This window comes from Canis lupus, chromosome 34 (assembly GCF_048164855.1).
Source record: "Canis lupus baileyi chromosome 34, mCanLup2.hap1, whole genome shotgun sequence".
Taxonomy (NCBI): Eukaryota; Metazoa; Chordata; class Mammalia; order Carnivora; family Canidae; genus Canis; species Canis lupus.
The window spans coordinates 14,015,813-14,029,568 of NC_132871.1; the positions used below are offsets into that span (position 1 = coordinate 14,015,813).

General features: G+C 45.8%; 1 protein-coding gene across 2 annotated transcripts in view; it reads right to left on the reverse strand.

Annotated features, from left to right (window-relative positions):
• The window catches only part of ITGA6 (integrin subunit alpha 6), an 81,687-nt gene that overhangs the window by 14,889 nt on the left and 53,042 nt on the right, over window positions 1-13,756 (reverse strand). For both annotated transcript variants that reach the window (XM_072811398.1, XM_072811399.1), the window contains exons 11-23: window positions 13,489-13,550; window positions 8,674-8,834; window positions 8,357-8,500; window positions 6,689-6,804; window positions 6,392-6,581; window positions 6,221-6,304; window positions 6,029-6,108; window positions 5,802-5,879; window positions 5,612-5,714; window positions 4,042-4,215; window positions 2,269-2,367; window positions 2,066-2,176; window positions 1,869-1,967 (exon numbers count right to left, since the gene is read on the reverse strand). In XM_072811398.1, the coding sequence (XP_072667499.1) occupies window positions 1,869-1,967; window positions 2,066-2,176; window positions 2,269-2,367; window positions 4,042-4,215; window positions 5,612-5,714; window positions 5,802-5,879; window positions 6,029-6,108; window positions 6,221-6,304; window positions 6,392-6,581; window positions 6,689-6,804; window positions 8,357-8,500; window positions 8,674-8,834; window positions 13,489-13,550 (1,501 nt within the window). The remainder of the gene's footprint in view (window positions 1-1,868; window positions 1,968-2,065; window positions 2,177-2,268; window positions 2,368-4,041; window positions 4,216-5,611; window positions 5,715-5,801; window positions 5,880-6,028; window positions 6,109-6,220; window positions 6,305-6,391; window positions 6,582-6,688; window positions 6,805-8,356; window positions 8,501-8,673; window positions 8,835-13,488; window positions 13,551-13,756) is intronic.

Genomic DNA, 13,756 nt, shown 5'->3' on the forward strand with positions numbered 1-13,756 from the left:
GACCGGCTCGATCCCAGGACCCCGGGATCATGATCTAAGCTGAAGGCAGACGCTTAACCAACTGAGCCACCCAGGCTGTGACAGCTAAGGGTCACTGTATTCAGAAACCAGGGCCCAGGGCAGCTCAATGCACTTTGCGCTTACTCACAGGACTGAAGCCAAAGCACTTCCTAAGATTACCTTGGGGACAAGGTACTCACAATCTTTCTCCATCCAGTCTCTTTTTGCAAAACACTGTGGTCCATGACATGCATTCTATCTCAAGAGCACGCTACAAGCCTCCATGGGCTCCACCCCACAGGGAGCCCTTCCCAGTGTGCCCCCACAGCCACTGCTGCCAGTTCTGTTCAGTACTTTTCTCAGTTGCCCGGAGGAGGACACAGAAGGCATGCTCCTCAGCTTTGAAAAGGACAAAGCATGCAGGGATGGAAAGCTAAGAGGGGGCAATGGTGGAGACTCAGAAATACTTTGTGAACTGAAACAATGGACCTCAAGAAAAATCACACGAAACATGAGCATACATTTAAAAGCATGCATTTAGGGGCAGCCCGGGTGGCTTAGTGGTTTAGCACCACCTTCAGCCCAGGGTGTGATCCTGGAGACTTGGGATCGGGTCCCACGTGGGGCTCCCTGCATGGAGCCTGCTTCTCCCTCTGCCTCTCTCTGTCTCTCATGAATGAATAAGTAAATAAAATCTTTAAAAGATAAAATAAAAAAATAAAAAATAAAAGCAGGCATTTAGATTTTTAAAAATTTCTCATGAATGGAATATGGGAGCTACAGCTTGATAACATGTTCTGTTGAAAACACCTGGAAGTTTCAACAGAACAGAAACTGCTAGAAGTTTCTGTTAAGAAAGTATAAGTATAAATAAAAACAGTAGCTGCTAGAAGTGCAAACAGAATCTTCTATGTACACTGAAAAGCCAAGTTTTAGACCGACCAATAGTAGCCACAGTGTTGGGAGTCAGGGCCTCAGGGTGTGCCGAACGAGGCAGAGGACACACCCCCACACTACCCATCCAGGAGTCACCCCGCCTGACTAGGGCCAGCCCACGAAGGAGAGGGCCTGGCATGACAGGTAACTGAAGATCTGGAGGCTTTGCTCTGAACAGTGAGAGACCTGTCCAAGGGGCATGCCAGTTTCCTTCAGTTATTCCAAAGACTGCTACGTGGCTGAGAGAGAGAGAGAGAGAGAGAGAGAGAGAGACATGTTCCAAAGGGCTTGTTCCAAGGGGCGTAACCAAGGACTGACTTTGTAAGACTCAAGTCTGGATTCATATATAAAGAGATCTTTTTCTAATAACTACAGCTGGCCACCCATGCCATGAGCTACTCCATAACATGGTGGTTGCCGTCACTGGGGACAGTATCAGACCTGGGGTTTCTTTTTTTAAGAATTTATTTATTTATTCATGAGAGAGACAGAGAGACAGGGGCAGAGACACAGGCAGAGGGAGAAGAAGGCTCCAAGCAGGGAGAGACCGACATGGGACTCAATCCTGGGTCTCCAGGATCATACCCTGGGCAAAAGGCGGCGCTAAACCGCTGAGCCACCCAGGCCCAGACCTGGGGTTTCTATAAAGGTGGGAGACACACCCATTCTTTCAGTGGGCCAGTGGCCCTCAAATCTACCGTGAGTACTGCAGAACTAGAGGAAGGACCCTGGATGTAGTTCTTTTTCCAATGATTCTATTAAAATACAGTTTGGAGTGCAAGTGCCTTAAAGCATCATCTGACTTCTCCTTGATGGGGGTAATGGTGTTGTGAGGGGACAGAGTACCAAGATAGCACGTCCTCATGCTGTGGGCATGGGGTGGAAAAGGAGAGATGTGCTCTGAACTCCGTGAAGGCTGAGGAACCGCTCACCTGAGTGCCAGCATTCGGCAGCTTGATATTCTCGGCAGTGGCGGCTACGTCAATGGAAGCCCGCACGAGAATGTCCAAGTAGTTCATTTTGGAATATTCCTGTTTGGACACAAAGTTGGCAAGTGGGTTAAGGAAGTGAGAAATGTCCTCAGAAATAGCAAGTGACTTCCAGGGGACAGCCTTGGGCAGGGCCAAACCTCTAGAAACGTGCTGTTCCATAACCTCGAGCGCAGAACAACAGAGGCCTTGCTGTCCAGCCCTCGCAGCGGGCAGCTGATGTTCACACAGCGCACATTCGTGCTGCAGTTCTGGGGAGAAGACAGTGAGAGTCAAAACCCAACGGTATGGGGAGGGCCTTCCTGCCGCCGTCTGGCAAATACAGCCATTGAAAAATACTTACAAGGGTCTGATATTTTCTTTCAGCAAATAAGGAAAACTTTCTGCTATCCTCTATCTGTTTTTCAGCAATTTCCCGTTTCCTTCTTGAGTTGTGAGACTCCTGAAAAGAAATTATATCCAAAATAGTTCTACTTAATGTAATTCTTTGTCACTATTGCACAGACCTCCTGAGAACTCCCTCCCAAGTGATGCCAAATTCACACAATCAGCAATTAACATTCACCTATCTCCTGTCACCCAAAGCACATAAATAAGTGAAGTGTAAAATACTACTCTGACTTTATGTTTTTTTAAGGCTTTCCTTATTTATTCATGAGAGACACAGAGAGGCAGAGACACAGGCAGAGGGAGAAGCAGGCTCCATGCAGGGAGCCCGACGTGGGACTCGATCCCAGGACTCCAGGATCAGGCCCTGGGCTGAAGGCAGCGCTAAACCACTGAGCCACCCAAGTGCCCTCCACTGACTTTAAAACTCTGGTGAAGAAAAAGGGGGCTTGCTTTGTTCTTCTGTCTCCTCACTAAGCCGAGCATCCTGGGACGAGGCATCACATCTCATCCCTGTATCCCTAGCACCCAGCTCGAGAACTGACACATGGTAAAAAGTCAGCACATCTTGAATAAATAAATGACACTAAAGAACAGAAAAAAGCCAAAAGGATTAGTATGTAACTTATTCAAAGTAGAGCACTGAAAACTAATCTGCATAAGAAGTTGTACAATAGCATTTTCCTTGGAAAATTAATACTGGACTGTCTTGTTTCTCAAAGCTGATGAGCAGAGGATTCTTCTATAAGCTACCAACTGTGAATGCTGATCATACCCAGTCACCTCAGAACCTAAACACAGTAGTCCCCTCACTGCAATCTGTTCATAATCAGCCCTTAACACAAGGGTTTAAAAAAACTAAAAAGAAACAGACATGCAATAACAAAGCAGGTCAAACTGGAGCCTAAATGATAAACCAGTAATAGGAGTGTGCAGCAGCAGCACAGAGCAGTTAAGCATGGAGGCTTTGAAAACAGGCAGGGCTGAGCCTGAATGCAAAATCTGTGTCTTGACTGCCATGTGATTCTTAGCACGTTAATCTCTCTAAATCTCAATGTTCTCATCTGTGAAATGGTTGGGGTAAGAAAAAGACCTCAGAATGAAATGAGAAAAGGCAAATAAAACGCTTAAGGCACAGTGCCCAAGACACCATCAATACTGGATAACTATTTTAGAAATTAGGAATGAGGGACGCTTGGGTGGCTCAGGGTTGAGCGTCTGCCTTCGGCTCAGGGCGTGATCCTGGGGTCCTGGGATCAAGTACCGCATAGGGCTCCCTGCAGGGAGCCTGCTTCTCCCTCTGCCTATGTGTCTGCCTCTCTGTGTCTCTCGTGAATAAATAAATAAAATCTTAAAAAAAAAAAAAATCATGAATGAAAGCTGAGGTGCCAGTATCTTTTGCAATGAGTTTGGTTCTACTGGGAGCTAACACTGAGTGGATCACCCCAGAAGCACATCCCGGTCCTCTTTCTAGGTCACACTGGGTCCTCAAGCTCCAGAAGACGTCATTTCCCTCCACAAGTACCAAGTCACCCTGGCTAATGTGCCCCAATGGTAGTGAATCAGCAGAAATCCTCAGCCTGACCTCCTTATTCAACTATAAGAGAAACGGACACCAAAGCAGCAGCCGGCATGCCACTCGGTCGCCTTCCTAAGGAAAGTAATGATTTTCTCACAAAAGTTAGCTTCCTTTATTTACACTATGGAGACACAGGGTAAAGCAACGTACCTTTAGTTTCAGGAAGTTTATCTCACCCCGTGGCTCACAAGCTATCTTCTCCAATCCTTTGGACTCGACTTTCACCAAATAGAGCAACCATTTTCCATTGCTAATTTCTTTTGGCCACTGGATATTCAAGGTTGCTGTGCCGAGGTTTTTCAGAGGTTTACCCAAGTTAATTACCTGTTAGAAAATAATACGTATTATATCTCAGTGTAATTCTTTCACAAAATTAAGGAGCAGCTCCTGTTGCCAACGAAAAAAAGCCAAAATACCTGGCATAATCCTACAATGAAAAGTATAGGCTCCAAAAATGGCCTACAGATAAATAAGGGTGCCCGAAATAGAGATTCAGGCCTAGAAAAGGTAGAAGAGAAACCACTGTTCATACAGCCCAGGAACTGCTGTGTGCACCAGAATCCGCAGCTCCGGGGAGGTCACAAGTGTGCGTGCGTGGCTCTGGAACCTCCCTGCAGGGCAGACAAGAGCCTCTGCTACGGTGGTGCACCAACAGCCTGCTCTGGGAAGCCCCTTCTGTGAAAATGACACCGCCTGTCTTCTACTACAAGGGTGGCTGTGGGGAGCTTGGGTAGCAGCTGAGAGCCGGAGTAAAACCATTAGGACACCCATGGATCGTGAGTCCAAGCCCAGAACAGGGCAGCTTCCTGCAGCAAAAGCCGAACGATGTAGGAGCTGTGTGTGTGGGGTGTGGGGGGCGGGGGTGCTGGACTGCTCTGGAACCCAGAGGTGCCTCTTTCAGCCACACCTGTGCAGGTGTCAGCACCACCGCCACCAGCACCTGTCACAGCTGTGTCTGTAATGCTGAGACACACAGAGCAGAACTCAGGCCCTTCATCCTGCTGGGGTCAGGGGTGGGCACGTTCTTGCTATCTCAGACTTTCACCTCAACCACGGTCACTATGCTTTCTTGGCTGCTTGGAGTCGTGCAGACCCAAACCCACAGATGAGTTATGAGCCGCCTCTGTACCAAGCACTTACTTAGGTTCAAACAGAGTCACTGTGATTCTTGCTTAGAAATGCTTCAGAGCAATCATTCGAGTTCCTCCCTGGCACGGGGCTTATAAAATGTGAGGGCACATTAACCACACGCAGTAAGAGAGATCACCTTACAACGGAGGAGGAAATAAATCCCAACACTTTCTAAAGCCAGGTATAAATTACTTTGAGATTTTTTTCTTTGTTTTACAGACAGACTCTGGGGAGGGGCGGGGTATTCCTTTGTCCCTACACCACTTAGACATTAAAACTCTCTAATAAGAAAATTATCAAATGGATCTGGATTTTGAACAAAGTCCTATGTTGAATGACAGCTGTGTTCTCCATTCTGGAGGACAGAACTTTTACTGTAAGCCAGCATGTGGCTTAAAAAAATCGGTGAACTCACTTCTAACTAAGCATTTATCATGCTTATTTTGTAGTATTTATTAATGTTGATATCGCATATTGAAGTTGCCTATCTACATTTATTAAAATCACAGTACATATTACACATATTACCACATGCAGTGTATGTTCGCTGTTGGTAGGTGTAATAGAAAGACCAACTGCTGCAACTTACCCTGAACTCATACTCTATCAAACTTCCCACCTCATCTTCAGATTTCATAGCTTGCTCACCGACAACTGTACCTCCAAAGTACACCTGGGAAGGTTTAGCAACTCTGTTAAATTAAAAAACACCAGTTTTAGCGAGGACTGTAAATGGTTCTTTTAAACACTGATTTGTTATGCTAAACACAAACACTTACCCTGAGACCGATAAAAGCAGTTCGATAACCACTTTTGCCGTAGCTGTAATTGAAGCCAAATTATCTTGATTGCTTGTTCTGAAAATGAAAAGGAAACAATAGGGTTTCATTTTAACAGTTTCCTCATTACAATTACGCTTCTTTTACGAGTCAGAGCAGAGCCAATTCATGGACTGGCTGTGTTTTCATGAAATAATTCTGAATGAAAAGGTTGAAGTAACGCTTACGTTTCCAACTTCAGATTAATATCCAGGTCTGTGGTGTCAAAGGTGACCTCAGTTGTACTTAAAATCAAATAAAAAGTCACCTAAAAAAAAAAAAAAAAAAAAGACAGAAATAGACATTAGCCCAGACCAAGCAGGTCGACCCGGTGATGGCGTGACACAGGGCACAGCACTGTATGTGAAGGCGTCACCTACACTGGAATTTCTTTTAAAAGGATTTCCAAGCTCACAGTCCACTTGCGAGCCGTTCTGGTTGGCAACACAACTCAGCTGCTTCTCCTGTGACAGAAAAACACGAAATCACCACGTGTTCCCTTGCGCACAGTGCTGGGTTTTCCCTCCTAGCTGCTCTCCAAAATCACTTACAGGGAAAGCCCTCAGTTCTCTGTACGCCGAGTAAGTCAGAGTGTCCGGGAAGGTTGCCACGAGTTTGGCTTCATGAGCGTCATCTCCGTCCTTCGTGGGGTCCCTTGGATTGGAAGGGCTGTTTGTCACCGTTATTTCTAAAGCAATGTCCTTCTGGTCTTTTAGAACTAGTTCTGGGACACCTTTTTGACTATAACACACACAAAAATAAAACAAAAGCGACAAAATCCTCAGTACATTTCCAGTGACCCACTGCAAAGCCGGTCATTTTTACTAGGATGGCAGGGCGATTCTTACATTGGTAAATAAGAAAATTTGTCCTGACTTCCTTCTCGGGTACAAAATTTATATTCCAGTTTAAGGTTGCTGTTACATATGTTGTCGTCTCCGCATCCCTCTTTTAAGAAGTGCACCTGTAGGGAAACAAAACTATCGTAATGCATGCCACTTGGGACCAGCAACAGTGACTGGCTGTTTCGTACAGCCCTTTCCCTTTGCGACATTTACTACGGCAAAAGCTTCCAGGGTACCTGCCTGGCACCCAGGGCCTTTAACTGAACCGTCTTCTAACTCTGTCCTTGAACAGAGCGGTGCTTTAAGAACACACACTGAGGGGGCCCCTCAGTATGTTCAGTGTCTGCCTTTGGCCCAGGGCGTGATCCTGGGGTCCCGGGATCGAGTCCCACATCGGGCTCCCTGCAGGGAGCCTGCTTCTCCCTCTGCCTGTGTCTCTGCCTCCCTCTGTGTCTCTCAGGAATAAAGGACTCTTTAAACACACACACAGTGACCAGGCCACTGAGGTGTAGGAAAAAGCATGAACCTGGCAGCCACACAGGTCCACACTCCAAACCTGGCTCTGCCACTTGGCCATGGGCTTTGGGTAGCAGCATTATTATTACTGTACTTCTTACAGTAGCCCTATAAAGTAGGCTTGTGGTATCTCCGTATTACCAATGAGAACATTTAAACTCTGAAAGGTTAAGTGACTTGCCCAAAGCCCCACAGCTTTACTCCCTTAATGCTCACAACAGACGTATGAGGACACTATTGTGGGCTCCATCGTACACACGAGGAAACGGAGTTTAAGGTCAGGAAAACAAACGGCACAGTGCCAATGGGCGCTGAATAATCACACTGACAAGCGGGAAAGCTGTCTCGTTGCTTGTTATGTTCAACAGGACTACAGAGCTAGGAACGTGCATAAATATTCATGTGATAATCACAAACATCCAAATTCTATGGAAAAGGAATATAAAAGCATCAGGAACTACACTTGGTTGACAATGAAGACACAGTGTGTGGACTGAGCCACCATCTCCTAAGCCTAAAGCAGCAAGGACTCACTTCTGAAAGGCTTCATCGGGGGGCCACCACATTCAGAAGCTGGACAATGCCCAATCAGGATGCCACCGCGCCCCAGCCTATTCTTGTGTCTCAGCCCCCCTGAACCCTAGCCAATAGGCCCCACGTCCCAGGAGGCATACAGCAAGCCATATAATACAAATTGTCTTCCTAAGATTACATAGGCTACAAAGCCACTAAATGACTATTTCATGGCTAATCCTTTTCTGCCTTGCTGAACCTTATCTCCCTTGATTTTAGCGTTCAGACTAACAAGTTTATTTTCTACCTATTAATGTTCTCAAGGGTAAAATGCAATTTATTTTTCTTTCTATATATGGCCATAGGAGAAACCTAATGTGAGAGTATGTAGTAAGTTGCTGTGGCCAAAAATGATCAAAAAGAACACTCTCTGGGCTCCAAATTGTATTCCATATGTTTCTATATTCATGGTTAATTTGGGAAACAGATCTCAAACAAACTCTGCATATATTAGAAAGCTTATTTAATACAAGAGAATGGACTTTAAAAAGCAAATCCCTAGTCCCACTGCCTTCAAAGACGTGTGATGTAGCCTAGTAATATGGCAAAAGCTCTGGCAATACCAAAGTCAGGAAGACTTACATCTCTGTGAACTGTCTTGGGTTCGTTTGAATTCAGAATTGGAAGAATTTCTGGAAGCGAATTCACTCTCCTCCGCGTGTTTGGCTCTTGGATCTCTACTGAAGCAGTTATGGGAATGGGACGCAGTTTATCTCTGATGTTTTCCTGAAAAGTATGCAGAGTCAAGCATGGTACCAATGCTACTGGGGAACTCCAGACAATGCTTCCTTTTGTCCGGGATAATAATAGGCTGCTGGTATAAATTTCAGAAATCTACACGTGCCACCATAACACCCAACTTCTGTCCTAACGACTGCCTTGACGTCCGCGGGCCTCACCTGGAGCCACAGGGTTTCCTCCATGCAGGCCTTCTGCTTCTGTCTGTTCAGAGTCAGCTCCTGAGTGTACCGGGGCTCAGAGCCTTGGTTTCGAAACTGAACTCTTGATGACAGCCCAGATTTTCTTCTCTCCTTTTCAGCCTCCAGTGTGCCCAAAATTGCTAGATAAAATGGACAAAGATCACACGAACTTAAAGTGTATCTACGTACAGTTGAGCTAGAAGTACAGTGAGTGCCCTGTCACATTATTTTAATTCCTCGTTCAGAATACTTTTCCCACTGCATGTGTGGCTCTTCATATTCCCCGAGAATGTACATTTTGACTGATTTATGGTGTTTCAAATCAAGCCGTCCCCCCCCCCCCCCCCCCGCTGTTAACAGTGTTTGAAGTTAAATTTCCACTGGGCCACCTGGGGGAGCTCGAGAATAAGTCAAAACCTCTGAGCAGCAGCCAAGGATTTCTGGCTAAACTTCAAGAACTCGGAGAACTAAAGATAATGCCCCCCACCCCCCACCCTGTAAAGGCCCGCAGACTCCCATCCCATCTGTTCCTTGCAGGGCCCCTCACAGGCATATTCAGCAACAGCAGCTTCTCCTTGGGTCTGCAGGGCGTTCAGAACCTCAAGCCCCAGCCAGACCCACTTAAGCAGAACATGCATTTTAACAGGATTATCAGGGGGTTCTTACAAATTAAAGTTTACAAAACACTGATAAAGAGCAGTTATATAAAATGGGAATAATATATATTAGAGATAGAGAAGTCTTTTGACGACAGGAGATTTTTCACTTAAAAGAACTGAAAGGGGGCAGCCCCGGTGGCACAGCGGTTTAGCGCCACCTTCAGCCCAGGGTGTGATCCTGGAGACCTCGGATGGATCCCAGGTCGGGCTCCCTGCAAGGAGCCTGCTTCTCCCTCTGCCTGTGTCTCTGCCCCACCCCCCCCCTTGCTCGCTCATGAATAAATAAATTCTTAAAAAAAAAAAAAAGAAACAAAAGGTAAAACCTATTCCTCTGGAGTCTAGAGGGCCCATTTGTCCGCTGTGGTATCTCCCACAATGAAAGTTTCCAACCTCCAAAGCCCTAGGAGGCACATCCGGTTCTTGATTACCTCTAGTAACGGGGCTTAGAGGCAAGCCAGGATTTGGATGATCAAAATCTCATTTCTCAACTTCAGAATGCATTCTTTGCTGGTTTGCTGGAGGTAGCTACTCTGTTTCTTTATGGGACAATATTTAAATTATTTTCGTTCATTCATTACTCACTCAGTCACTCACTCCCCATCAGAAGGGGAAGCAAACCAAAGTGTGTACAGGGCCAGAGAAGGCGGCCTCAAGGAAAAAAAATCTTTTCCAGAAAACACAGAAAATGAACCACCCACGTTCTTAATATTCATGTTGGGAGTTCAGAAGAGGCCTCAAAGAACATTTATACTTTAACACCCTCTTCTTGCAAATGAAGAAACAGAGGCCCACAGACCTAGGTGACTGGCCCAGGATCACACAGTGGGGTCAGCTTTGAAGTCTCTCACAAACACTCAAGACAACTGCTGTATGAAGCCCCTTAGGTGTCCAGGTTCCCACTGCCCCCGGGCCTCTGCCTGAGTCGCCATCGTCCTCTGCCAGCTGGCCCCGGCTCACTCCACCTCCCCCTGACTGCCTGGCTAACTCTGCTCCTCCTTCAGATCTCAATGTGGACATCATTTCCTCCAGGAGGACGTTCCTGGCCTCTCCTGGGGGATCTGACAGGATTCCGTTTCCCCAGTCTCTACAATCAGCCACTGTGCTGTGATTGGCCATCTTCCCCAGGCAGAAGTGTGGACAGGGGCCACAGCAGTCTGCTGGCCGCTGCGGTCTCCAGCAACGGGACAACACCCGGTATAAATAGGATTTTTAGAAGAGATGAATGGAAGCGGGGGTGACTGGCACCACATCAGCATACACACCAATGCACATACAGACATGCACGCAAACAACAGGACGTTATTCATCTGCCGGAACAATAGCGATTGAGATAAGAGAAGTCCAAAATTTAGAAAAACTGACAGTTTCGATAGTAATTTCTGCCAAATGGAATGTGCTTCCATTTTAGCCTTGTAGCCCTGACATCATCCATTTATCAATGACCTGTTAACTTCACAATGAACCAGATGAAGGCTCACATGCTGAGTGCCCCTCATAGCAAAAATAGGGGAGGGTGTGGGTGCATTAAAACCGTTTATCTACCAAGCCCACTCTAACCTTCTCTAACCTGCCAGACAGTTCACATCATCTTAAAATCCTTGCAGGCCACCTTTGCTGACCTTTTGAGGGGCAAGCCAAGTAGAATACTCATTAAGGCTCAATTATAAATATCTGTATGTATGGAACACCCCATCTGAGGCCTACTCAGTTAAAATAGCCTGATCAGACAATAAGCTCACATTCTCAGACACTGGGAACAGGTTTTAGCTGTATTAACTTATGCAGCCTTGTGGAAGTTTGATTTGTTTTTTTTGTTTGTTTGTTTTTTAAAGATTTTATTTATTCATGGGAGACAGAGAGAGAGGCAGAGACACGCAGAGGGAGAGGGAGAAGCAGGCTCAATGCAGGGAGCCCGATGTGGGACTCGATCCTGGGACTCCAGGATCAGGTCCTGAGCTGAAGGCAGACGCTTAACTGCTGAGCCACCCAGGGATCCCTGGAAGTTTTATTTATTTTAGAATTTCCCAATACTGAGGAAGAACAGGCAACGAAAAGCAGGGTCCCTTCTAAACATCCTCACAGAAAAAAAGTTCTATCTGTAATACGCCATCAGTAAAATACTTGGCTAATAGAATTGTTAATAAATAATTAGTTAATGGTGTAGTTATTGAATATGAGATTAATACACAGGACACCAAATGCTGCATTAAAAGCCAGAACAAAGTGTGGAATTTTAGGGAAATGATTGATGGATATGGGGGAAGACAAGGAGTGCTCTGATGAGATCTCACATCTATGGTCAGAGTGGTGTGGGGAAAAGGACTAATAGAATAAAAACACTGCCCCATTTCCTCTCTTCATCTATTCAAAGAATCACAACTTCTTGTCTCTCCAGGCTACTCCAAACACAATGGTCAAACACGCCTGTTAACCAAACAGGCAAGATAAGGTATTGGCGTTTGGGTGGGAACAACACAAACAATAACTAACAGGATGACAGAGTGTGAGGAATTGTAGGAGACACTTTCCTCTCCATGAAAGTCATGCAAAGAATCGTTTCCAATACTCAGTGACATACCGGCCACCTCAAAAGGCCAAGTGAAAGGCCACCCCCACCCTGTGCACAAACCACAATACAGCAACACCAAGCACGCTCCGCATGAGGTCTGCAGATCCCTGGGAGAGAGGCTAAAGCAGGAGACAGCTGCCTGAGGACAGCTTCAAATACGGAAAGATGGAGGCCTGAAATGGGAAAGTGGGCCTGTGACAATGTGAACTGGGGGGAAGACAGATTTATTTGCCAAATTCTGGGATATTAGAAGAGATATCTTTTTAATAAAGAAAACAGAGTAATACTTTACATAACAAGAAGGAAACTTAAGAAAACTCATTACCTCAAGGGAAAGTAAAAACAGCAAACCACCCTCTCCCTCTAGAAAGCTTCCCTTGGTGGCATGCTACGCCATCATACCGGGCTGCTGGGACGATCGCCTGACCCAGGATGCAGATCACCTTGCTCTTTGAGGGAAAGCTTTTCTTTAAATTCCCTTGTCCCCATCTGCACTCTGGAGCTAGAGCAAGTAGCTTATACCTGAAAACATATGGCTATTACTAAAACCTACCACAGAAGGCTTTGGCGGTGATCACTACTGCTAAGGTGTCGTTAGCCTTGTCTAAATGTGGAGCAAAAAATCCTGTTTGGGGTCATGTATGTGGCTTAGTGGCTGAGTGTTTCTCATTCACTCAGGTCGTGATCCCGGGGTCCTGGGATCGAGTCCCACATCGGGCTCCCCACAGGGAGCCTGCTTCTCCTTCTGCCTATGTCTCTGCCTCTCTGTGTCTTATGAATAAATAAAATCTTAAAATAAAAAAATAAAAAAATCTTAAAATAAAAAAATAAGATCCTGTTTGGACTATAAAGAAAAGGAAGCAGAATAATACCTTATAAATGACAGATGGCTTTAGCCAAAATATCTCCTTTGCTCTCCACCACAATCCTATGCAGTATTTCCGATTAGAGGCATTTTTATTACTGATAAGAAAATGAAAACTCAAATGTTGAGGTTTGCTCAGCACTACAGGGTCAACCAGCCTCAGAGCTGCAACCGAGAGCAGAGGCCAAGGCTCTGATTTCTCAAGACCAGCCTTCCAGTCCCCCAGGAGCCTGCATGAAGGGACACACCGTGGGTGTCCTAGGCCGGGGAGGCCTCCGAGAGGGGACCAGGGAATGAAGAGACACTAAGCCAGCAATTCTGCGTAATGCTTAGGCTCCGGCACTCACTCTTCTACAACCACCACCCACCACCTCACAACCACAAAACCAATTTTCCACGTTGCTCTTCAAAGGCAGAAATGGAGGAAATGGTTGTGGTAGCAAATGAGTACTTTTCCAAGGCATGCTGTCCTAAGCCATCCGCTCTGGAAAATTCAAATGAGGACCAAATGGAGAGTTATCCCCTCATGGGCTTCACCCTCCTGATTAAAGAGAAAATGACAGATGCAAGGAATTCCTTAAACAAGACTTTGTGAACCCAGTTTGGCCAGTGCAGTTTTATTTTTTTCTGTTACATATGCAGAACTTTCAACATGGCAGACAGAACATATATATCATTTTTAAAATGTACAAGGTACTTACATATCGAAGGATTGTAACCTGTGGGTTTGGCAGTGTATTCAAAACAGGCCTTCACCTTGAGGCTGTATAAAATCAAACACATATTCTTTAAAGAATGCATGACTGCGGTAGGAAACAAAACAAAACAAAACAAAACAAACCACCCCATGGTCCCCAGCTCTGAAGTCCCTGCACTGCCCACGGATGAGTAAAAGGTTTTATGTTCACTTGACCGAGTCCCTGTCCCCTTGTCCATTTCTGTCTTACTGATGTCTGTGGCTCCTTAGAG